General features: G+C 25.8%; 9 protein-coding genes and 1 pseudogene across 10 annotated transcripts; 6 read left to right on the top strand and 4 right to left on the bottom strand. All coding sequences in view use genetic code 12, as the record gives it.

The window, feature by feature from the left end:
* Positions 1–3098: 3098 nt before the first annotated feature.
* On the bottom strand, positions 3099–6977 carry KGF54_000446 (DNA-directed DNA polymerase gamma; the record flags this gene model as incomplete). The annotated part of the gene is made up of 1 exon (XM_051765160.1): positions 3099–6977. One exon carries the CDS (start codon positions 6975–6977, stop codon positions 3099–3101), a length of 3879 nt encoding a protein of 1292 aa, XP_051622436.1.
* A 1145-nt stretch (positions 6978–8122) lies between these two features.
* KGF54_000445 (uncharacterized protein) lies at positions 8123–9166 on the top strand (the record flags this gene model as incomplete). The annotated part of the gene is made up of 1 exon (XM_051765149.1): positions 8123–9166. One exon carries the CDS (start codon positions 8123–8125, stop codon positions 9164–9166), a length of 1044 nt encoding a protein of 347 aa, XP_051622435.1.
* A 234-nt stretch (positions 9167–9400) lies between these two features.
* On the bottom strand, positions 9401–11662 carry FGR47 (Fgr47p; the record flags this gene model as incomplete). The annotated part of the gene is made up of 1 exon (XM_051765138.1): positions 9401–11662. One exon carries the CDS (start codon positions 11660–11662, stop codon positions 9401–9403), a length of 2262 nt encoding a protein of 753 aa, XP_051622434.1.
* Positions 11663–13083: 1421 nt separating this feature from the next.
* Positions 13084–14217, top strand: KGF54_000443 (uncharacterized protein; the record flags this gene model as incomplete). The annotated part of the gene is made up of 1 exon (XM_051765127.1): positions 13084–14217. One exon carries the CDS (start codon positions 13084–13086, stop codon positions 14215–14217), a length of 1134 nt encoding a protein of 377 aa, XP_051622433.1.
* Positions 14218–14417: 200 nt separating this feature from the next.
* ANB1 (translation elongation factor eIF-5A) lies at positions 14418–15246 on the bottom strand (the record flags this gene model as incomplete). The annotated part of the gene is made up of 2 exons (XM_051765116.1): positions 14418–14873; positions 15232–15246. 2 exons carry the CDS (start codon positions 15244–15246, stop codon positions 14418–14420), a joined length of 471 nt encoding a protein of 156 aa, XP_051622432.1.
* A 1057-nt stretch (positions 15247–16303) lies between these two features.
* KGF54_000441 (uncharacterized protein) lies at positions 16304–17884 on the top strand (the record flags this gene model as incomplete). Its single annotated transcript, XM_051765105.1, has 1 exon — positions 16304–17884. The coding sequence occupies one exon, from the start codon at positions 16304–16306 to the stop codon at positions 17882–17884; it is 1581 nt and encodes a 526-aa protein (XP_051622431.1).
* A 531-nt stretch (positions 17885–18415) lies between these two features.
* On the top strand, positions 18416–18898 carry KGF54_000440 (annotated as a pseudogene). Its single transcript has 2 exons — positions 18416–18426; positions 18538–18898. Coding segments are annotated over exons 1-2 (372 nt in total).
* A 451-nt stretch (positions 18899–19349) lies between these two features.
* Positions 19350–20675, bottom strand: TIF3 (Tif3p; the record flags this gene model as incomplete). Its single annotated transcript, XM_051765083.1, has 1 exon — positions 19350–20675. The coding sequence occupies one exon, from the start codon at positions 20673–20675 to the stop codon at positions 19350–19352; it is 1326 nt and encodes a 441-aa protein (XP_051622430.1).
* A 2981-nt stretch (positions 20676–23656) lies between these two features.
* Positions 23657–25549, top strand: PTK2 (protein kinase; the record flags this gene model as incomplete). The annotated part of the gene is made up of 1 exon (XM_051765072.1): positions 23657–25549. One exon carries the CDS (start codon positions 23657–23659, stop codon positions 25547–25549), a length of 1893 nt encoding a protein of 630 aa, XP_051622429.1.
* A 340-nt stretch (positions 25550–25889) lies between these two features.
* MED19 (Med19p) lies at positions 25890–26503 on the top strand (the record flags this gene model as incomplete). Its single annotated transcript, XM_051765061.1, has 2 exons — positions 25890–25947; positions 26022–26503. 2 exons carry the CDS (start codon positions 25890–25892, stop codon positions 26501–26503), a joined length of 540 nt encoding a protein of 179 aa, XP_051622428.1.
* Positions 26504–26586: the final 83 nt, after the last annotated feature.

The following is a 26586-nucleotide window of genomic DNA, read 5'->3' as shown; positions in this document are numbered from 1 at the left end:
AGTTGGTTCATATCTACAAGTAGCATATTAGCTGGTTGTTTTTTAGGCTTTTTGTAAATTTTTGTAATTAAGTATAATATATAATATAATGTAAATAAAAACTAGTTTAGTAAACAGCTAAGAATCCCAAGTATTAAGCTTAAATAAAAGAATTCCCCAATTCTTTAATTAAAAACTTTGATAAATGTGAATAAAAAAACTGAATAAAAATCTAATTCTGTAAGGATAAAAAAAATAATTATAAATTAAACTTCTTGATTTAAATTGTAAAATATTAATATTAAATAATTTGGTAATTAAAAAAATTAAATGAACGTGATTGAATAATTAAAAAAAGTTGATGTTGATAAATTTTGACTTTTTCGATAAAAAAAAAAAGGACTGATATAACTTAATTTATTGATGATAAAAAAACTAACTTTCCCCAAAGTAGCTTCTTTTGTAGTTGATAAAAAAAAATATATTTAATGATAAATAAATGATTCCCCAATCATTAATTCATGATAATATATTTATAAACGTTAAAAATGAAAGATTAATTTTCTTCTTGATTGTTGATAATAATATTTATAAAATTTTAGAAAATTGATGAAAAATAAAAAAACTCTTTCTCTTGATGAATATAAAAACATGGTTGACACACACAATTGATGAAAATGTAGTAAAAAATTGTAGTATTATAGGATTTTGATAAAATAAAAAAAGATTAATAATTGGATATCAATATTAAAAATTGGTGAAAAAAACACATATTAATAATTAAGTATTAAATAAATTTGATATAAAAAAAGTAGTAGTTGTTGTAGACAACCTGTTTAACTTGTTGATAATTGATAAAAAATCAATTAGTCATCTTTAATTGGAGCTAATAATTCAATTCACTTTAAAATCTTTGATTAGATTTTTTTGATTTAATCTTTTTATGAATTAAAAGACCAAGAATTAAACAAGCTGCAACAAAAATTAAACAAAAAACTAAAATAACACCAGCTGGAAACATTGTTAAATACTAGTGAATTGGATTGTCTTTAAGATTGAAAGAATAAAAGAAAGAGGAGAAGAAAAAGAAAAAGAAGTAAAATAAAAAATTTATAAAATAATTGTTGATAAAAATTTATAAGAAATTTGGCAATATTAATAATAATAATGAATAATGAATAATAATAATACTATTATTTTAAGATAGTAGTAATAGTTAATAAATTTTGTATATTGAGTGATTTTTTAGTAGTACTGTATATAATTCTTTTTAATTTTTTTTTTCAAATAATTTTTTATTTGTTGATAAATTACCTCAATTTAAACATTGATCAACTAAGCTTTGAATACACAAAATCTGTTAAACATCGTTGAGATGTTTTACTACAAATTTATTATATATCAAGTTCATATCATCTGTAGAAGCCGCTTAATTTATGTTACTTACTTTATTTAACATGATTTAGCAGTATTGATTAACTTATTAATTACTTGTTTTCAGTTCAACATTCTATTCTATATTACGGGCCTTTCTCTCAAGATTTTCGCTGTATCGTTACTGTTAATAACTTCTAATGTAATATAGTGCTTTGGGTGTCAAATAAACTTTTGTTTCTATATAACTTTAATAATCTCCGAAATTTGACCAATTAAATTTATTTGAAATAAAGCACTAAAATAAAAAAAAGATAATCTACATACAAAACAATAATTTAATAAAGGGCTTAATTTTAAAATTTTTCATCTAGATTGGACTAATGCTATTAGTTATTGACGAGATAATAGATATCAATTAGCCGTAATTACCATACGTTGACCTATCTTCAATAACTAATCTACTTCATGTACTTGATCAAAATTTTAAACCCGATTACCCATTCCAATTCAAATCGTAAACACTGAAACAAAACTTTAAACAACATGAAAAAAAAAAAAAAACCATTAGCAACGGCTAAGACGGTCTAAAATATAAAAATTTGGTTTGAAGAAATAGTGCGAAAAAGTTTTGTGGTTCATTCGGTACGATTTATTTTTTTTGAAAAATTTTTTGTTTTTATTTTGTTTGGTGGTAATAAGATAGTACGTTTAGCCGTTTGACGTTTGACGGAATAAACTCCCACTAAAAAATAGTTAAACTAGGAGAATAAGCTGTACTGCAATATTTGTATGTCAAAAGTTCTATCCGTCAAGAAAAAGAAACAGACAAGCTAATTGGCAAATTTTCAAACGTCTTACTTCAACACTTTTTAAACTGAAAAATCCTTTACACGTCAAATTCAATTGTTGATTGATTTGTATACCTTTCCAAAAGTTACGAAATTGGTTTTACATCCTAATTAAGGCAAATTAATTTCAGTATTTACAAAATTATTCAAAGATTTAAAAATTTGAAAAATTTTGCAATTTTTTTTTATAACCGATGGGTATATATTTTTTCCGTTTGTACCACTTGATTTAGTTTGATTTATCACCGGATTAACTTTTTTTTCATTTCGGTTTAATTTTACTCATCAATTTTTTTTTTCAGATATGATATCACTATTAAAAGATTAATGTGATGTACTTCATAATGGATTACAAGTACCTGAAACTTAGCTCGTGTGAGATTTAAAATTTTTAATAAAGATCAAGATTTGAAAAAGTTTTGTAAATAAATTTAGATATTCTTACATTAAAATTCGTACATACTTATATATTATATATAAAACACATTTGTCTAATATTTAAAGAGTTACATTAAGTAACCTTTAATTTTTTTACTAGCATTAGCAAAGCAATAGTAATCAATTAATTGTTGAACATTCTGAGACTTAATTTGTAGTTGTATTAACACAAATTTATGTAAATGAAAGTCTTTCTGATCTGATTGAATCAGTGAACAAAATGTTGATCAATTAGCAATAATGGTGACAGTGTTATCTGGTTATAATGCAAATTCAAAGAATGTAAAAAATCCAAATATAAATATCCAAAAAAATCAAAAAAAAAGTATTAAAATTCTATAATTATCTATCATTCATAAGTCATTAAAGTAATTAAATAAACAACATGAAACAAAAATATTAATCATTAAAAAACTAATTTTATAATCCTTCCCAATTCATCAAAATTCATTAATATTAAAAGTAGTGCCGTCGTCGTCGTCGTCGTCGATCAATATTCAAATATTCATATAATGTAGTTGATGTAGTTGTAGTTGTTAACGATGGAGATTTTGAATTAGAATAAACCATTAATTTATCTAATTCAGGTTTGACTATTGAGAATCTAAATGTTTGAGGTTGTTGATTTTGTAAAAAATTCTTGTTCAAACTTTTTTGAAGTGACGTATGATAATGACGATTATGATGATGATTATGGCTATGACTTATTGACAACTTATTTTGATATAATGATGAGTTAGAAGTTGCATCAAATACAAATTTTTTATTTATTGATGATGCTTCTGGTGATACTGATGTTGTTGGTGGTGGTTGAGTTGATGAAGATGAATGTGATGAAGATTGTGGTTGTGTTGCTGGTGGTTGAGGCGGTGATAGTATTTCAAAATCTTTAATTTGTTCAATATTTTCTTCATATGGAGGTAATGAATAATCTGAATCTTTTTCATAAACTATTTTCTCTTCATCAGATTTTGATTTCTTGGTGACTCTCTTCTTTTGTTTCTTCTTATACTGAACTTTTGGTTTTGATTCTAAATCATACTCTTCAATCATTTTTTTCAGCTTCGAAGACTTATATTTCTTATCATTCTTATGTACCTCCTTCATGATTTCATCTTCATTTATATTTAAGAATTTTGAAAAATTTCTTAAATTAATTTTCCATTCATCTTTATCTGCAGATGTTTGTAATTTGAGTTTGGCAATTTTAGCATTAGTACTTAAACTTTTATTTAAATCGTGTATAATTGGAGTTCTTGATTGATATTTTGTTGTTCTTAAAGTTAATGGTTTAGGTTTACAATTTAATATTTCGCCATTTTCTGTCTTGTCTAATAATTGTTGAATATTTAATGATTCACCAGGTGGAATAGGTTGTGGATGTGATGGTGTGATACAATCCAAATTGACTTCTTTTCTTAAAACTTTATCAATATCAACTTCTGAAAAAAATGCACAAGATTGTGGAACTTCTAATATACCTAGTTGTTCACAAAACATTGCTCTTGTCCATAAATTACTAATTTGTAATAATAAACATGCTAAATATTTATCTTTTTCCTTAACTAAATATCTAAGCTCATCATGTACTGTTATTGCTAATCTTGCTTCAATACCATATTTTTCAATTAAATATTCCATTGATATAATTAATAAATGTAAATAATCAACTCCTGAACTTTGAATTGTCCAATTGATTCTACTTGTCATATAAGTGTTTTTATTTAAGTTCTTGGCATTTAATGCATCTGTTATTGACGCTCCAAGCACAGGAGTTTTTGGTTCCGGTTCTTTAGCAATTGATTCTAAGGCGTTGAAAACTATTGATTCACTACCACCGTAGTAAAACTTTTGTGAATTTTTCAATATTCTTGAAACTTGAACATTACCTTTGGTTTTCTCATATAATTTTCTTGCAATTTTATCAGCTTCTTCTTCACTAATACTTGGATTACATTGTTTTAATAATCTACTTGCAAATTTAACTCCAGCACCATAAATTCTACCATAATTGAAAATTTTTGCATCATTTCTTGATATTTGTAAAATTTGTGCAGTTTTAGAATGTAAATCTGTTTTCTGAGATTTTTCACCTTCTAATGTCATCCAACCTAAAGCTGAACCTCCATGAATCTCAAACATTGAATCACCAACTAATGAAGCTATCCATAATTCTTCAGAATCAACATCTGCACCAACAAAACAATATCCTTTAGGAGCTTCAATCAATGATTTTAATTCTGATCCAATTCTATTCTTCTTAGCATTTGATGCAGTTAACCAAGTATTTTCAGTTGCTCTTCTGGTAATTGTTCCCATTGAAGCTAAATTTGGAATAATTAAACCAACATTTTTATGATTTTGGGATTCCTTTTTGGTTTCGAAAAATTTATTCTTTTTCTCATCATTGTATACAACAAACTGATCCATAATTCTAGTTCTGTTACCCATCCAATATGAAGCTTCACTATTTAATTTTAAAATCTTTTGAGCATAATCATATTCTGACGTTAATGTACCATCTTCAAAATATCGCATATAATTTTTTGATAATACTAAAGTACATCTTCTATTTGGACCATCTGGATGAGGTACTTTGAAAAGTATATATGATTTTCCTTTTTCTGTTAGAAGATCATGATGTAAATCAATTTCTTCAGGCGTTAATTTTGCTTTCTTGTAGTTTCTGTTTGTTAAATCTTCAATTGTGTCTTCATTAAATGGAACTTTAAAACACCAACCCTCGGAATTAACCCAGAATAAAGGATAACCTTCCCATTTTAATTTTAATAATAATGGTGTGATTCTAGTTTTTAAAGTTAAGGTCATTTGAGTACCAGCTGGTGCAACAGACCCCCATAACTCTCTATACCATTCAGGATAACCAGTCAAATAAGCACTATTTTTATAAGGAGTTCCGTCTTTCCTTAATCTACCTTCTTTTAATTTCCAGTTTAATTGATTTAACCACGGATCCTTTTGATATTTTGGTGGTTTAGATTTTGTTTCAATATGTACAATTAAATCATTAGCTAATTTCTCTAGGGTTTCAGTGACATCTGATCTATTTTCATCATAACATAATTCGGCAGAATCAATGTACTTTTCCCATTTTTTGGTTGTTGGTAATATCAATGAACCTAAATGTTTTAATGCAGCAAATGAAACAGGATGTGGTACTTTTTGGAAAAATTCTGGAAACAAATGTTGAGTGACTTTGAAAGTAGCATCAACATCTTTTGCACAATAACTCATTAACATTTGAAAATTCTCCACTATAACTTTTGGATCTTCAGATGCAAAATATTCTCTATCAGATTTATCTAAATCAATATTACAATGAAATTTAGCAACATTAGCTAATGAATTTGGTGATCCTGTTAGTAACCAGGGATCTTCTTCTACTGAAACATCATTTGGATTTGAAACAATTATAGCATCTTCATCAATAACTTCTTCTTCTGGTGCTGCTTTTTTAGATTTATTAAATTTTTGCCACATTGGTCTTTGTCTTGAACATATTCCACTAGTTGCTACATGTAATGACATACCATCTAAATAGAATGCTTTAGAAGGTTTAATGTTGTACTCTTCTAGTATTCTTGCACGATCATAACTTACATTATATCCAATAATCAATTTTGGTTGTTTTGAACAATTCATAGGTATTAGGTGGTTGTAATCAATTTTATTCTTTTTCTTTTGTTTAACATCAATTAATGCAGGAGAAACCCAACCATACCATGCTTTTTCAGATGCACAAGTTGCCATTACTGGAAATTTTTCAATTTTGTAAAGTACTTCTACATCAAATACTAATTCATCTTCTAATGGAAATGAGACTAGCTCTGGTTCTTTATCATTTGTATATCTAGTCCATCCTGATTGAAATATCCAATTTTTAGGTGGTACAGGTAATTTCTTTTTCTCATCTAAGAAATTTTTTGCCATTGAGAAATAAGGTTCTGATGATTTTTGTCCTAATTTATAAAAATGTTCATCTAAAGATTTACCAACTAGATCAGGTAGATGATTGATATTTATTGGTTCAGTAATTTGAGTCTTTTTACCTAATAATTCATTCTCTTTTAGATGCTTTTTGGAAATCTCTAGTAGTTCAGGGTTTTTAGGTTTTAAATAATCAGTTGTTTTTGTAGTGGGGAATAATTTATTATGTAGTTGATTTGATAGATATTGTATACCAATTTGATTTATTCTTGGTTCTTCATTAAAATTTTGGAGTGATTGCTGCTGTCGTATTCTATTTACATTATGAAATGATCTTGAGGGTAGATATGATCTTAAATTTGACTTTTTTAATAGTCGATTTATCATTATAATTTAGAGATTTATTGAGTTGATTATTATAGCTATATTATCATTGGTAATATTATGAATATGTAAATTATATCTTTGTATGTAGTATTTGATATTGTAAATGAATGATAAAATTAAAATTGGTTGTAAAAATAAAATTAATATATGAGATAATATTATTATTTATTATTATTTATTATTATTAGTAAAATAAAGAGAGAGATCAAGAAATTAAAAAATCATACATAAGTATTTGGTAGCATTTGTTTGTTTACAAAAATATAATATTCATATACCAATTTAATTTACAATCATCATAGATTAAAACTTCATTTAATTAAGAAAATCAATGAAATTTACGTGACTTATGATGAAAACTTGAAACAACCCCAATGAATACTGGGGAAATAAATAAATTGAAGTATTTTATATTGAGTTTTCTAAATTTGGTTAATAAAATAACATTAAACCACAGTACTTTCCTTTTTTGTAAAAAAAAATAATAAACATACTTAAATTGAAAATAATAATTTAAAGATGAAACCACAACAAACTTATTTGTATTTTAGTGAGGATGGGTCGAAGAGATGTAAAAAAACGTTGGGAACCAAATTCTAATTCTCAACCAATTTGTACAATTTATGTCATATTCGTATATAAAAAGTTCGAGTTAAAAATTAAATCAAAATGGTAGTAAAGTACTGATTATAGCAATTTATAGTTGCAAAAAAAAATGTAATTATTAACCAGCTATCAGTGATAAGATATCATCAATAACTCATGAACTAAAACCAATTGAGTTCCAACATCTCTCTACATTAAATATAATATACTGAACTATGTTTATAGCAAACTTTGATGTATTTTTATGGAGTGGAGAACGGATTTTTCAGTAATAAGATCAAATTAAATTGGGTCATAACATAAATTGAGATCCATTTCCCTTCTCTCTTTATAAATATTTTTTTTTTGCTAAATTTCACAATTTGAAATTAAAACCAAAACAAATCTTTAAAAATATTACAAAAAGAAAAAAAGATTTCTTTCTTTTACTTTCTTTTTTAAAGTAGATTTAATCAATTACATTTATAAGATTTAAAACCAATTGAGTTTATTCATATAAGAGAAAATTTTCAATTTCAACCTTCAATCGTTAAAAAAAAATGTCGGATTTTAATAAATTTAAAAAAAGTGATTTAAGTAATGTTTTAAAGAAAGTTGGAATTCGTACAACTGCAAAAGATAATAAAAAAGTATTAATTGAAAAATTAGATCAATATATTACATCAAATCCTTCTTTAAAATCAAATGTTTTAAAATATTTGAATGATGCTGGATTAGTTTCTGGACCAGTTGATGAAGAAGAAATTACAGTTGTTGAAGGAGTAGCAGATGAAGATGAAGATGATGATGAAGAAGATGATAGTGATGAAGATGATGATGATGACGAAGAAGAAGAATTAATTATTGAAGAAGAATTAGTTGAAGAAGATGAAGATGAAGATAAAGATTATCAAGCACCACCACCATTAAATTTAAAAGAATATATTTTGGATCCAATTATTGCTAAAAGTGAAGATGCAATTGATAAATTTTATGAATTTACTGATTCTGTTGGTATAACATATTTAGAAACAAGTGAAAAATTAAGAGATCAATTAAGTTCAACTGTAACATTAAATTTTTTAGAATTAATTTTAGAATTTTCAATTTTTTTATATAATTTTACAACAATTGTTCCATTAAATAAAAATAAATTAATTCATCAATTTTTTCATGATAATTTACCATATTTATCAGAATCAACTTTCCCATCAGTTGAATTAACTGGATTATTTGAATATAAATCTTTAATTACTGGATTATTTTGGATAATTTCTGCAATAATTTTACCATCAATTATATCATATTTTATAAATTTTACTTCAAGAGTTATTGAAATTGAAGATGATGAATATTTATTTAGAATTTATTCTTTTGATCCTTTTATTTTTGCTATTGCTAAAATTTTAGTTTATTATTTTATTGGTAACAGTGTATTGATTGAATTTGCAACTTATAATAGTTGGGTTTCTGGTATTATAAATAATTTATTGATTAATTTAGGATTGTATCATACTTTTGCTTCAACTTTAGGTACTTTACCTTATGTTTTAGGTGGAGTAAATGTATTAATTGCTTTATATTCACAATTTGAAGAATATTAAACAATCACCACCATAGGTAATTTTGTGGGGGTTGTTTATTTTGAGAGAAGTATCCATTACCAAAAAAATATGTATCAGACAATCATAACTATTCTGTCTAATCAATCTTAACTACAACTACTTTTTTATAGTAATTTTCTTTATTGTTTTTTTAGTTTTGTTGAAATTTTGTATTATTATTATTTAATAGTTTTTTAAAAAAAAACAGAAATAATGTTAAAATAACTAATGTAATTACTTTATTGGCCATTTGGTTTTGATACCCATTAATTCTAAATCTTTTGCCATTTCATCACTTCTTGCCATTTGTGGTCCATAAAACTGTTTATTTATTTTAGCTAACAATGCAGCTTCTGAATATTTTGTATCTAAATTATTTGATCTATCAATTGAAGGTATTGTTGTTGTTGATGTACCACCACCAAGTACTAAAGAAGTTCCATTTCTATCTGAACCACTTATAGTTCCATTATTTGGTTGTTGTGGTGCAATTGTTCTTCTTCCTCTTCTTTTTGGTGCTGGTTTTTCAGGTTGACCATTGTTTTTATTGGTGTCACTCGTATTCGTATCGGATCCAGAAGTCATCATTTTATCATATATTGAACCTGCAAATATTTGATGTTTTCTTGAAGTTTTTATGTTGGTTGATGGTTTTAAATTCTTTGGCACATCGCTTGTTATTATATCAAATTCTTCTTTACTTATTAATGGCATAAAATCATGAACTAGTGGATGGTTCGATGATGATGAATTCAATAATTTGTTAATAACTGAATCAGTTGAACTAACACCTGGTTCATCTTCTTCAGGTTCACCAGCCGCATCACTTGAAATTCCATTAAATAATTTTGATGATTCCTTACTTGCAATATCAAATATAGCTAACTCATCCTCTTCTTCATCTTTTTCAGGTTCTTCAATTAATTTTTCAAAAACGTCCCTCTGATATTCAAAAAAATTCTTCAACTTTTCTAGTTTTTTAATCAAAAGTGAATTTAAACTCTTGTAAATCTTGTTGGAATCTTCATAGAACAATAGTGAATTTTTCAATAACTCATATTTCTCAAAAATTTTCAATTTGACTAACTCGTAGTCTCTTTCAATCTCCAAATCTTTATTTCTATTGTCCAATTCTTCATCTTTTATAGTAGAATTCAAGAATTTGATTTTTGATGATTTTAGATTATTTAATCTTCTTAATAATTCAAATTTCTGAGCATTGTAGATTTTATTTCGATTTTGATATTCATATTCTTCTAAATTCTCTACTTGTTCTCGCAAAGCTTTTCTTCTTCTTTCTTTTAAATTTCCATTTGCTGATGCTACGTCCTTTGTTGCTGTTGATATTTTATTAATTCTTGCAAATGTATAGTCCACATTACGTGGATATGAATAAGGATTTTCGTATGTTGGTCTTTTAGTTATTCCTTTAATATTACTTATCTTACTATTTATCAAATCATATTTTGGATCCCTATGTAATTGATTTTGTTTTACTTCTGTCCATTGTGATTTATAAGGATCTTCATAAATTTTTGTATCTATTTTTTGATAATACTTCATTCTTTCATCCAATTTATGTTGTTTTGTCGAATTATCACTTTCATCAGCCAGTATATCTTCTTCAATTTGATGTAATTTTTTAGTCATTATTTCAAAATCTTCTATAGTTAATCCTTCATCTATTGCTTCTTTTCTTAAATCAAATAATGAGCCTGCTGCACTTGCTAATACCATATCAACTCTGGGTATCTCTTCATTTGCTTCTAAAAATGATGCAAATACTTCTTCCGGTACTAATGCTGATTTTTCTGCTAATAATGGATATGACATATAATTTTTAGGAGGGAAAGGTAATGGTGGTGCTTGAACATAAAATTTGTGTGAGGATTTCTGCCCATCAGTATGTTGTAGTGTTGAAATCTCATTTGCTTCTAGATCGTACGAATCATCTTCATTATCGTCTTTTTCATCTTCTTTTTCGTCATCATCTTCATCCTCCTCGTCTGTTTTATTGTCTTTTGCTTTTAAATCTCTTCTTTTCTCCTCGAATTTTTTCTTGAATGAAGCCAATGAGAACGGCAATTTGTCTATATCTATAACAGGTGGTGGCGGGTATATAAATGGTATCATTATACCACCTTTTTCATCTTCACTTAAATATTCATCATCAGATTGATTTGGTGGTATTGGCGGAATTGGAGGTGGGAATTTCTTTATTATACCTTGAACTTGATTTAATATCCTTTTATTACTTAAATCCGTTGTAACATCAGTGAAAAAATCAGAAGTTATTGATGGTGGATGAATTATTGGAATAATATTTGGTGGAACTGAATTTAATAATGCTGAAGAAGGATCTGTTGACGTTTTGGTTTGTGATGGTGTTGATGCAATTCTTCTCTTCTTTGTTGGTGGGTGGAATATCGCCGCTAGTTGTTCTCTCGTTGGAATTTCTTTGGGTCTTTTAAATGTTGTAACATTTGAATGATCCATTTTGTATTATTTGGCTGCAACGTATTAAAATGGGGTAAATTAATCGAATTTGTTATTAGTCTTAGTAGATAGTGATATGTGTGATAAGCCTATGAGGGCTCCGAGATGATATATTTAATTGTAAATGTTCTTTAAACGATGAATGAAGAAGTATTGTAAATTAATTATTTATAATTCTAAAAGATAAACTTGTTGCCAAAAAAGTGAAACAAAAAATTCGTAAGAAAAAAAATAAAAAAATTTGATTTACTTTTTTTAATAAAATTTAAAATTAAGGTCACAAAATAAATTAATAATAAATTTTAATTTAGACGGGGGTATATCGAAGGACATTAAGATGGTACGTACTTCACCATCATAAAACATAAAACTCAATTGAGAGTTGATAGAAGTCAGGTAGATTTATTGATTTTTCAAGTAACTTCCATAACATTTCTATCAAATTTTGTTGCAAGTATGTAAGTTTGTGGTATGTGCTACTAGTGAATAATTTTATTGAACTTACGGTCAATACAGCTTGGAATAGTTGAGCTTGATCTTAGTAAACTGAAGAGAAGCAGTAGATGCATTTCATGCTGGAAGGCTTTGTCTAAAATTCATATCAAAATGGTCAAAATTGTTATTTTTTGCATCATTCTTATTAAGTTGATTAGTAATTCCACTTCAACTACTTATCGGTCTTATCTAGCACATCAAACACTTAACTCAGTCAATATCAAAAATTGAATGGTTCTATTTTAATTTTAGCTGCAAATTAAATTGTTAATTTCAAATAAATAGCAAATAAATTCAAACAATCAAACATCAATTTTGTGTATTATTTTTCCCATGCTAGAAGTAAGTTAATCTACTTAGCATTCGAGGACCTGAGAGATTGTGCTAACATCAATGAATTAGTTCCTTCATTAAAGTCTAGTATAAACAAAACTTTACATATGAGATTTGGTCTCTTGAAAAAAAAAACTTAAATCGTTTGTTTTGAAAATTTTCTTACTCTTAAGTGGTTGCTCCTAAACCTCATACTAAAAATAGGTGACACAATTACTTAAAGTACTTGATCATTTTGTTAGTTTCAAGAGCTCGAATTATAGGCTGGTCATCAAGTTTATAATGCCTCCAGAGTTTCTTCAAATTTTACTGAAATGGTCAGTTTTAACATTAATTTAATATAAGTTACATTGTTTTCAATAATATAAAAAACAAATATATTTATTATGCATTTATAAAAATTGTGAACGAACAAAAAAAAACAAATCCAAAAAACAAATGAAATTAAAATAACGACAAATTTCATATTTCCAATTTTAATTATAATATTTCAAAAATATCAATTGAATCATAAAATATTAATAATAACCTTATAAATCAATCAATAAAAAGAGAGTAAAATCAATCCATCGCGTTGAAATTAATATATCAAAATGGCTTCAAAATCATCAACAACTGGGCCATATAAGGACAAAGAAAAAGTGTATTCCAAAATGGCAAGTTATCCATGGTGGCCAGGTTTTATAACACCAGATGAATATATACCAAAACAAGTTAAGAAATCTAAAAAGAAAAACACTCCATATTGTGTTATATTCATTCCTGATGGTGATTTTTATTGGGCAACGGAAAAAGGTTTAAGAAAATTTACAGATGGACCTATTATAAGTGGTGGTTCAACAACGAAGAAATCAAATAAATCAAAATCAACTCCAACTACAAATATTGAAAAATTCAAAGATTTAAAATTTTTGAAAAAAAGATTAAGACCTAAAACTGGTACTGCTGATATATCTGAAGCTAATATTGCTGCAGAAAATTTAGATTTTGATGATTTTATTACGATATTCCAAGAATTAAGTGATGATGAAGATAACGAAGAAGAAGAAGAAGAAGAAGAAGAAGATGAAGAAGAAGATGAAGAAGAACAAGAAGAAGTTAAACAAGAAGAAAAAGAAGAAGAAACGTCTAAACCAGTAAAATCAAAACCAGTACCGAAACCAGCATTAAAACCAAAACCAAAACTTAAAGATTCAACTCCTGCTAAAGAATCATCAATAGAATTATCACCACCGACTAGAAAAAGATCACCATTAACTTCAGAAAAAATAACCAAGAAACCAAAATTAGAAGATGATATAGATTCCAAATCAATTGTGAAAGAAGAATCTCAACCACCATCAAAAGAAGAAGATAAATATCAACAATTGTATTTTTGTAGAATTAAACTACAACGTTCATTAATTCAAAGAACTTCAACCACCACTGAAACCAAAAAGGAATCTTCACCAACTGCTGATGAATTATCAATGGCAAGATTAATATTACATAGACTAAAAACTTTCCCAGTTACTCAAGAATTATTAAGAGATACTAAGATACACAAGGTATTACGAGCAATATTAAAAGATCAATCATTAGAATTGGAACAAAGTTTTAAACTTCATCAACATTGTAAAGAACTTTTAGATTCATGGGCTCCATTGCTACAAAATATAAATCATTCAAAATTAGAAGATGTTGGTGTAAAAGATGAATCTGATGAAAAATCAATAAAAACTGCTTAATTTAAAGTTTTTATAGTAAAAAAAATGTATTATTATTAATAAATAAAAATGTTATATTATTATTATTATCAACTTTCTACGTATATATTTCTCTATTCTTCCAATTTGTAGTAGCAGTAACAAAAAAGAAAGCTATTAACAATTATATTATAAAATTTAAATATATATATATTTTCAAAAACTAAAATTTACAATTAAATTTAAGCTTTTGGAGCATCTTTGTATGAAATAGCAGCTTCTTCACCCATAGCACTAATAATTGAAATAATTAAATCTTTACCTTCATCAAATTCAGTTTGAATTTTATCACCTAATTCACCTTCTGGAACTTTAACATCATCTTTAGTATCACCATCTGGAGTCATTAATGATAAAAATCCATCATCAATATCTAATAATTGATATTCTTGTCTTCTAACATTTGGAACTTCCATATTATGAGTTGATGGTGATAAATCTTCTAATTTTTTACCAGTGAAAATATCAATAGCAACTAAATGAACTTTAGCATGACCATGCTTACCAGTTTTAGAAGTTGACATATCAACAATTTTACATGGTCTACCTTTAATAACAACATGACCATTTTTTCTTAATGCTGAACATTGCATTGGGAAGGTTAAGGCAGCACCAGCATCAGCTGTTTCGAAAGTATGCTATTGAAATATGATTGTTAGTAAAAATTCTCAATAAATTTTATTTTTGGAGGGTTTGATCTTGTGATGCTTAACTATAAAAAGTTGATTAGAAAATTGATCAAAAAAATTGCAAAATGAACTATCCCCCATCAATACTGTTAAATCAACCAAACAAATTGAATTCTTGAATTCCCTATCGCTTATGCAACTAATCTAAACAATTTGATTTGTTTTATTTGCTTTGAGATACCTCATTTTTATAAAATCGTTGAATTCCCTATTAATTGTTGATTTAATCGAATTGATCCTTTGCCATCAAATGATTCTACCCTGATCCATATGATTAACATCATATTAATTAATGAACTAAACATACATCTTCTTCAGCCATAATGTATTAATAATCTAATTTAATTTATTTGTTTAAAATAAGAAGTAAAACTTAAATTATAAAAAGAAATAATATAAAAGTGGTGAAGAAATCTCTATTTCTATAAATGAAAAATTTTTCTTTTTGTTATTTTGAACTTTTTTTTTTTAGTTGGAGATGTCGTTGATTTTTTTATGGTTTTTGTGTGTCGTTGAAATTTGTGAGAAAAGTAAGCAATCTTGAATATATTGATGTTGGGGTGTTTTGTATTTATATACTCCTAAAATTATTTGATATGTAATAATATATTAGATACTAGTTTAGCTTGTAGAAGATTAAATGGTTAAAAGATATTAGAAAGTAGATCGTGAGTGGCTTTACAAAATCTGTATAACATTTTAGATGATAGTCAAATTTAAACAATTTATACACCTATTTGAATTACGATTAATTTGCCTCAATTCAAGTACTTTTTTGAGTAAAAGAATAGTCATTGCAAATACGATTGCAAAGATATTCCTTGAGAAGTTGCAAGCGATGTTCAGTTGCTGAATAGTTAAGTTCTGACTTCACGATAACGATTACTTCAATAAGTTGTTGATCTTGATTGAATTTTTTTAAAAATAAGAATTTGGTTGCAAACGACTCCAAAGTCCCTAAATTTTTTTTTGAATTTTCGACAATTGCAGAGATAATTTACTTCAATGAAAAGCTGAAGCAAAATTGATTGGATTTAGCTTAGTTGGTATTAAGAAGTTGCTCAAACTGTTTAGTTCATAGACTGTAGAGATAAATCAGAATATGATTTTGGATTGCATGAACATTATAATTTTCCATTAGTTCCTTAAAATTTATCGTATAGTATAATAGGGCTGTTTATTGTGTAACATTATACCGGACTTTGTTCTAATCTTTTTCCTTCTATAAATTGAAAACTAACGAAGTATTGATCAAAATCTACAAAAGATTTAAACATCAAATCTCCAATATTATCTCTACATTTCACTCTACTAAACTAATCTGTATAGCCACTTTATGTATTGAAAGAATCTATAAAACTTTAAATCAAGTCAAAAAAATGAAATTTGAATCGTGGAGAATAAAAAAATTAATAATTGAATCTATTAAATTTTATCAAGAAACGTTAAATACTTTATATGATCACTTGAATTTTATCAACCACCAAAGAAAGAGAACAAAATACGTCAACAGTAAAATGGCGAGTAATCCTATCGCATCACAGACTAGTTTTATGCCGGATCAATTTTCTCCCAGTGGTAGTTTTAATCAACCAACTGATCAGCCTCAATTAACAAGATCATTAAATTCTTGGTCAACTAATACTTCACAATCTCAATCCCAATCATCATCAACAAGTGGGAATACTTATTCATTTATTGGAAATACACCATCTTCAATTTTATTTTTTGTTGCTTTAGCGGTTGGAGTATTTATTGGATTTTTATTTATTTTCTTTACAATAAGATATTTTGTTAGATCAAAATATGGAATAACAGTTATACCTATAAATAGAAGAAGTTTTAATGGTGGTGGGATTGGAAGTATAAATGAACATGCATTTGCTCATATTTTTAATTCTAATGAAATTCAAGAACAAATAAGTAGAGGTGAAATTATGGAACAAACTTTAAATTTAAGAGATAGAAATAGACAAAGAAGAAATAGAAGGAGAAGAAAAAAAATGAAAAAATTAACTGAAGTTGAAGTTGAAAAATTATTTCCGAAAAAGACTTATTTGGATTGGTTAGAAGGTGGTAAAGAAAGAGATGTTGAACATCGAGATGGGATATTAGAAGAAGAACCTGTACAAATACAACAACCACAAGATATAAATGATGAATCAATAAATTCATTATATACTGCAAGAGAAGAAAATGATCAAGAAATTGAATTAAAAAATATAAAAACTAATAACAATATAATGTATACAGAACAAGATATAACGGATTGTAGTAAATCAAATAATGATGATCATAGTTTACATTTTGATTCTGGTTCTTGTGCAATATGTTTAGAAATAATTGAAGAAGATGAATTGGTTCGTGGATTAATTTGTGGTCATGTATTTCATTCAATTTGTTTAGATCCTTGGCTTACTAAAAGAAGAGCTTGTTGTCCAATGTGTAAAAGAGATTATAGATTTAAAAAAGATTATCAAACAGATAACAATAACAACGATAATAATAATGAAAATGATGATAATGATTTAATAAATGATTTAAATCAAATTGATAGTGATCAAAGTTTAGATTTAGATGAAATAAGAAATGATCCAGCAGTACAAGCACTTTTACAAGATTTAATTCCTATTGGAGAAAGAGTAAGAATTCTTTTAAATGATTCAAATTATTCACACCTTAACTTAGATGAAAGAGGTAAACAAATTTCCAAAAAGAAATATGGTAGATTTTTAAAAAAATTAATGTGGAAAATATTTGGTATTAGTCAACAAGATTTATATAATTGGGCTGTAATGGATATCATCAAAAAATATAGAAGAGATAATCCACAACAAACTCAACCACAACAAGAACAACAAGAAACTGAACATAATCAAGATCGAATTGAAACTCAAACGCAACAAGTTTCACAACCACAAACTGAAGAAACTCGGGAATCTGTTGAAAATAGAGTATAAAGAAATAGATTACTGGCTAGTCTATTCTATAACAAAACTAATTTAATTACATAATATATAATATTAATGACATGTTTCAGGAAAGTATATTACACTTTATATTTGCGTAATTATCATCTCTTTTGTGGTCATAAATAATTTTGCAACTATTTTCTTTGTAAAGAGAATCGCTCTTTGCTGGACTTCTAGAGCCCTAGTATTTTAAGTTGTACCGTTATTGGAGCTCAGTTTATCTGAAATTAGACGTATAACTTTGAATATGATATTGATATAAAAGTTTCATGAAACATTTGTAACAAAACATGTCGCGACAACAATGAAGAAAGAAATGTCATTACTGCATATAATTAATAATTTAGAAACATCAATTAGTCGTGTGAATATTAACATTTTGAAAAATTTTTTTTTTTTTTTTTTACTTTCTCTTTTTTTTATTTTTTTCACCTTTCATTTTGTTAATTAAAATTGTGAAGTGTAAATTTTTTTCAAATACTTTCTTCATTAATTTAACAAATACTATACAACAAGAGTATGTTCAAATGGTTCTATAAATAATATTATAAGTAATCAGTTAATCACCTACTGATGTTATATAACTTCTACAATTTATTGGAATCAATATACTAACATAAATTAGTGGCCGGTATTGAAAGAAAATATACTAAAAAATTTAAAAGACATCATTCAGATAGATATCATAGAGTATCAGAAAATTGGAGAAAACAAAAAGGTATTGATTCATGTGTAAGAAGAAGATTTAGAGGTACTATTCCACAACCAAATATTGGTTATGGAACAAATAAAAAATATAAATTTCAATCACCATCAGGATTAAAAACTTTTGTTGTTAAAAATTTAAAAGATTTAGATGTTTTAATTATGCAACAAAATCAATATGCTGCTCAAATTGCTCATAATGTTTCTGCTAAAAATAGAATTGAAATTGTTGGTAAAGCTAAAAAAATTGGTATTAAAGTTACTAATGCTAAAGCAAGAATTAATATTCAAGGTTAAATGTATAACTTTTAAAAATTTTTCAATATAAATAAGTCATTTTTGAAAAGAATCATTACCCGTAGATTTCATGTTATTCAATTTTGTAAATTTATGTTATTCAAAATTGGAATTATTAATCAGCTGAGGACAACTGAATCCGGAAGCAATACAACAGTCCATCACTCTATAAAGAGAATATTCATGCTCAAATCGTTCCACAACTAGGTCTAGGTCTCTCATTAACTCTATTCCATGTTCGACTTAATTAATTATCCTATTTATCAAATTGGATTTTTGGGTGCTTTGATTGTTTCAGAGCACCTCATAAGACAATTCGCATCAAGTTATGCAGAGGAATTCATAAGATACTACAAATATATTATCTTATCCTAAATAATACAATTAAATATCTTATTCTGTTTTTTGTAAATATAAACTTACTGAACTAAAACTCTATAAAACCTATTTACTATTCTTTTTGTTCCTCTTCTGCATCTTCTTCTTCTTCTTCTTCTTCTTCATCATCGTCTATAGATAATACACTAAATTGAGAAGCTTGTGGACCTCTTTGTTTTGAATCTTCTTCCTTTTTAGATTCTTTTGGTTGTTGTGGTTTTGATCTTGGAGTTCTTTGTGGTAATGATTGTCCTCTACTCCAATCAAAATCTTCTTTTGATGATGATGTAGATGATGTTAAAGATTCTGGTTTATTTTGACTATTATTATTTCTTCTATTTGATCTTTCTCTTGGTGGTAATGTTGTAGTGGTTGATCTTGCTGATGACCAATCTAAATTATCTTCTTTTGGTTTTGATGATGCAGAAATTGATCTTTGTTTTTGTGGTAATGATTGACCTCTATTCCAATCAAAATCTTGTTCTTTTGAGGCTGATGTTGGTGATGATGTTTCATTTCTATTTCTTCTTTGGAATTTATCTCCTCTATCTTCTCTTGGTGAATATTTATCTTCTCTTGGTGGTAATTGACTGGTGGTTGATCTTGCTGCTCCCCAATCTAAATTTGATTCTTCTTTTCTTCTTCTTGGTGGTCTATCTCCTCTATCTTCTCTTGGTGGATATTTATCTTCTCTTGGTGGTAAACTACTTGTAGTTGATCTTGCTGATTCCCAATCTAAACTTGGTTCTTCTTTTCTTCTTCTTTCTGGTCTCTCACCTCTTTCTGATCTATCTCTTGAAAATTTATCATCTCTTGGTGGTAATTGACTAGTTGATGATCTTGCTGCACCCCAATCCAATTCTACTCTATTACCTGATGATCTTCCAAAATTTGAATCTTCATCTCTTGGTGGTGCAACATTTACAAAAATTTTTCTACCTTGAAATTCAGATAATGTTAAATTTAATGATTCTTCTAATAATTCTTTTGATTTAAAAGTAATAAAACCATATCCTCTTAATCTATTAGTTTCTCTATCAATTGGTAATTTTATATCTTGAATAATTTCTTTATTTTGCATACGATCTTCAAAAAATCGAATTAAATCAGTTTCTCCAAATTCCCATGGTAAATTTGATATTCTTGCTTTAAAAGGTGGATTATCCGGGATTGGAAATTCTTTACGTTCTCTTCTTTCATATCCACCTTCATTGTTTGAATCCATTGAAGTATTAGTAGTATATGAAGTTGATGCATTACTTGATGGTTTATCTATTGATACTCCAATAGAACTCATATCAACTTCTTCATCTGCCCAAGAAGTACCACCGAAACTTTCATCTGTTAAAAATGAACCTAAGTCCATCTTTACAGATTTCTTGTTTCCCTTTTTTGACATATTTGCTTGAGTAGTTGTTTAGTTTTTTTATAACTTTTATTGGTTTAGTAATTTTTTTGTTTTAATATTTGAAAATTTTTCAGTCTTACTAAGTACATACAATAGAAAAAATAATAAAATAAAAATAAAATAAAATTTAAATTCTGATGTCTTGAAATATTAAATCAGACATAAAATACATGACAATGCCCTCATTATTATTGTAGACTTGAATAGAAGATATCTTCATGATAATTCTTATTGGAGTGAAGATTTCGATGCAATAAGGATTCAATTTTCTATTTGCTCGTGAATGAGATATATCAAAGATTAAAATGTTGTAAGCACTTGCATCTATGCATATATATAATTTTTTTTTTTTTTTTTTCGAAATAATTAAAGTACCTAAAAAAGCCTATAAAATGCATTANATTTTTTTTTTTTTTTTTTTCGAAATAATTAAAGTACCTAAAAAAGCCTATAAAATGCATTATAAAGTTTCAGATTTATACCTGCTCACAAAATCAACTCAGAACTATTTATCTACTAAACACTAGTGATTATTGATTAAGTGTAAACACTTACGATGAAGCCACTCGAACACTAATAAATTCTTCACTTCTAGTGCATTTCACTATTATCAATTAATGTTTTATTGTATCTCATAAGAGAACTTACCTAGTTAACTAGCAAATAAATGACTGCAATCTTACCCTTATCATACACCCAGTTGAAACTCTACAATTTACATTACTCATAATGGTAGTATCAATTAAACTCTAAATGTCAGTTTTACATAAAATATATACACATGATCTACTAATGTTTTGTGTAAATTTAAGTAAAACAACGTTTTGATACTCCTTTTAAAAAGCTTAGTCAAGATCCGATATCCATATCTTATAAATTACCCGAAACCAAAAATTGTATTAAAATGATCATAATTTAAAGATCTTTATTCTTTGTAATATATCTTTGTAATCGAACATTCTTTAAAATGTAAATAAAAAAATAAAGGGGTAAAAATAAATAAAATAAATTTTTTAAAAATTGCAAAAAAAAAAAAACCTCCAAAAAACTTTTAAAAAGATTTAAAACAAACACCTTTACCAAGAAAAAACTTTAATTTTACAAAGTTAAAAATTAAATTTAGATAGAGCTAATTCTTTTACAAAATTTCTATCTGTATATATACAAATATCCGTTAAAATTGAATAATTTAATCAAGGATCAATTGTTTGTAAGTTGAATAGAAACTATCCGTAATATTCAATAATTAAATGAAGTTTATGCGTAAGCGTAGGTATAAGAAAAAGAAATAAATAAGTACTACTACTAGACTTATTGTAAGGTGATGTTTTTATTCTATAATTGTTCCGTAAATTTATGTTCATTTTACCACGAGGGTTCTTTATAGTACTAAATAAAAATTTAGTACTATGTAGTAATTTAAAATATTAGTTTTAAAATATCAAAAATATATTTTAATTTACAACATAACAACGTTTTCCTATATTATATTGAGATGATAATTGTAAATTATTGGTACGATTAAAATAATAAAGTTCAATTTCATCTTTGTTATAGGGGGACACATTAAAGATGTATGATTGGTTATAAAATTGTAATATATTTTATACGAATACATGAAAGAGAGAGAAACGTATGATCTTTAACATAAATAAATCAAATATATAATGTGATATAAAGAAAGATATCAGATCAAAATCACCCTTCAAATAATGAAATCTTCTTTGAAGAAGATCTACTACTTAAATCAATTAATTAAATCTTGATTGATCTCAAAGAAAATAATACAAAACATTAAAATAAACGGATCTATTTACTTAATTTAGTAGAAAACCCTTTTTATTTTTAATTTGTGAAAAGTTTAATAATTTTACAAAATAAAAAAAATTTTGATAATTTTTTTGTACTTCTAAATTTTAATTGAAATTTTAAAACTAATTAGAGAATAATAATTAATTGATTTATTATAAACCCCATAATTTTTTATACTTTAAAATAATAATAATAATTATAGTAAAATCTATGTCCTTAAATGTTATTTCGTATATTCGTTGTAAAGTAATGAATTGAAAAAAGGAACAATTCTTTTAACATTGAAACAATAAATTAATAATTTTTAATATTATATATAATAAATTTATGAGAAATAGCAAAGATAACAAATAATAAATAGAAATTAATAAATTTTAACATAGAGAAGAATTTATATATTCAATCTCATTTGTTTTTCAATTAATTATTCAACTCAAATTAATGGTAATTATCCGAATTCAACAAAACTCTTTTATACTTGATTAATGTAAATTTAATGGAATGAATTTCTAAAGTAAAGAAAGGCCCTTCTTTAATCTCCTATTTGAAAGAAGTCATTCTCTCAAATTCAAATGATGTAATCGGATTAATTTTTATGCATATTAAATTTTATATTTATTTATTTAAATTTTAAATTGTTGAATTAAATGGAGTTGTTAAATTAATTTTATATTCGATTCGATTGATGTATCTTTTTTTAATTTGTTTATTTATATTCGTTTATTTATTTATATATATCCTTTAGATTATTCTATCTATTAATATATCTCTTATTATTATTAATTGTTCATTGAATATTCAATAAGTTTTGAATAAAAAATAATTTTTAATCAAAGAGATCTCTACTTTATTAATAATAAATAATAAAATATTTAATTTATTATAAGAGAGAGAGAGAGAGAGAGAAGGAAAGATAGAAAGAGAGAAAGAAAGATTTTCAATAATTTATTATTAATCTATTAGAATATTAGTATTATAATATTAGTATTATAATAATATCAAATTATATAGAATTATTACAATCAAAATTCAGTTTATATTCAACTACTATAGTCAATATTAAAGATATATTCAGTATACATAAATTATTTTTATTAAATATACTTAACTCATTTATTGAGTTTTATTTAATTTAAATCTATTCTGCAACTAATTTTAAAATGACATTACTAAAAGAACATAATAACAAAATACTTCCTCATCTGCAACAACAACATCATCATCATGGGTTAAAAAATTTATTTAAAAAAGATACTACTACTACTAATAATAATAATATTACACCATCAGATACTAATTCTTCATCAAATTCATCTTCATCTCATATTGGGTTATCAAAATTATTTCATTCATCACATATTAATAATAATAATCATCATCCTCAAAATAATAACCAAGCTCAAGTAAATTCTCCAATTACAAATGACAATAATATAACTCCACCAAAAAGATCTCAATCTTCATTTTCTTTAAGAAGAAGAAATACAAATCCTATAAATATGAATTCAAATATAAATTCACCAAATAATTCAAATAATTCAAATAATTCAATATCTTCATTAAATGCAACTTTTAAAAATAATAGAAATAGAGCAAATTCAGAATTAAATCATAATGGTAATAATGTCAATAATAATAACAATAGCAACAACAACAATACAAGTCTAAATAATTCAACACCACATAAAAAATTAACAAAAGCTGAAACTTTTAATCATATGTCACAATTAGATTTAAGAAATGCTGCAAAACAACAATTAAGAAATACAAGAATTCCAACTAATCAATCCCAATTATCTATTTCAACAAATCATGAAAAAATTGTATATAATCCTTATGGAATGAATAAAACTCCAAGTCAAGAACAACCTAAACTGACAAGTTTTTATTTATCTGGTGTTAATGATGGTGAAAGAATTTTATCTAATCCTGTTGCAAATCCAAATGATTATTTACCATTAGATATGCAAGAAGAAAAAATTAATTTATTAGATGATTATGATATAGATGTATCAAATAAAAAATTAGGTGATGGTGGATCATCAGATGTTAGAATTATAAATTCTCATAATAATAAAAAACAATTATATGCATTAAAAAAATTTACTTTATTAAGTAAAGAAACTGATGAAGAATTTTATAAAAGAGTTTCAAAAGAATATATAATTCATAAAAAATTAACTGGAAGTAAACATGTTGTTAATGTTTTGGGGATATTAAGAATTTCATCACAAGCTAATTTAACAAGAGGTTGGGGAATGATTATGGAATATTGTAATAATGGAGATTTATTTTCAATGATTATAAGATCAGGTTGGAAAAAACTGTCTCTTGTGGAAAAATATTGTTTTTTTAAACAAATAAGTAAAGGATTAAAATATATTCATGATCAAGATATTGCTCATAGAGATATAAAACCTGAAAATGTATTAATTGATTCTCGTGGATGTTGTAAATTATGTGATTTTGGAGTAAGTGATTATCAACATGAAATTCCAGGAGATTTTAATTCACCAATAAAATTATCAACAAGTTATGTTGGATCACCACCTTATTCTCCACCAGAAGTTATGATACTCAAGGAAAAATCCCATGCAGAAATAAAAAATTTTGCATATGATATGTTTAAAGCAGATTGTTGGGGATTAGGTATGTTATTATTTTGTATGATTTATTCTGGTGTACCATTTCAACAAGCATCACCACAAGATCATGGTTATAGAGATTATTCTTTTAATCATAAAAGATACTGTACAGATCATCAAAATTTTAAAAATAATAAAGGTATTAATAAAGGTCCAGGATCTGAATTTAAATTAGCTGCAAAATTCGAAAGTTCTGGAGCATCTCGAATTGCATGGAAATTATGTGATCCTTCAACACAAAAGAGATATGATTTAGATATGTTATTTGATGATCCATGGTTTAAAAATTTAGAAATTTGTGAAAATTGTGAAGATGATGGTGATAACAGTGATTCTTGTCATATAAAGAACCATGATCATAATATTAGTAATGTTGCAAATAGTGGTAGAAAACAATTGTGTTTATAAACAAAAGAAAAAAGAGAAAAGAAATAAGGAAGTTCAATACTAAAAATTGGTATTTTTTAATTTAATTTATGTTTTTTTACTTTTATTTTATGGGGTATATTTGAAAATTTAATCTGGTTTTATTTGTAATTTGATATAATTTGATATAACTTTTAATATAATTTTATAGAAATTTAATATAATTTTATTTATTCATAATTTAATTAATCTTTATTAAGTTTATTTTTGTGCGTAATATAGTAATATATTGTGAAACAAAATTATATAAAAATAGAGATCTTAAAAAAGAGATTTAGATTATCACCAAACCAATTACCAATTGACAACCAATTTTCATAAAATGTCAAAAGAAGAACCAAACTCACTAGATAATTTCTATCTAATAGACCAAACAAAAAGTAAGTAACTTAATTGAGTTTCCCATCTAACCATCCACAATTATAAAGACTTTTTACTAACTTTTTCAAAAAAGTATATAAACCATCAAATCCAACTCCATTAAAAAATCTACTACATCAATATCAACTATTAGACCTAGCACAATCACTCTCAAGAACAAATCCCGATGGGTCCAAAAATGTTAAATTGCGAAAATCTTATAAAGCTCACATCCAAGATTTACCAGGAAAACATTCAATACCTCAACCCATATCAAAACAACAACAAATTGATTTATTCCAATCATTACGTGATCCATTACTTTCACAAAAACCAAATATTCCTGAATTAGATTTGACTTTACTAAATAAAGCGTTAAAGTTTGATAAAACTCCTATCAATGGTATACCTGGGTTTAATGTTATTGATTTAGCTATAAATGATCAAAGTTCATTAATGAGAGGGGAATTTTATGATGATGATTATAATAATGGAGAAGGTAGTGATGATAGAAATAAGAAAAGGAAGAAGAATAAACAAGGTGGTGGGAATGAATTTAAGAAACAACATGTGTGAATTTATTTTTATTGGGATAAAGTATCATTTATAGAGTATATTCAATTAATTTGGGATTTTGAAAAATTTTGAATTCTTTTGAT

This window comes from Candida jiufengensis, assembly GCF_024610255.1.
Source record: "Candida jiufengensis strain CBS 10846 chromosome Unknown scaffold8, whole genome shotgun sequence".
Taxonomy (NCBI): domain Eukaryota; kingdom Fungi; phylum Ascomycota; class Pichiomycetes; order Serinales; family Debaryomycetaceae; genus Lodderomyces; species Lodderomyces jiufengensis.
The sequence above is the reverse complement of the archived record's forward strand: the minus strand, read 5'-3'. Positions and strand labels throughout refer to the sequence as shown.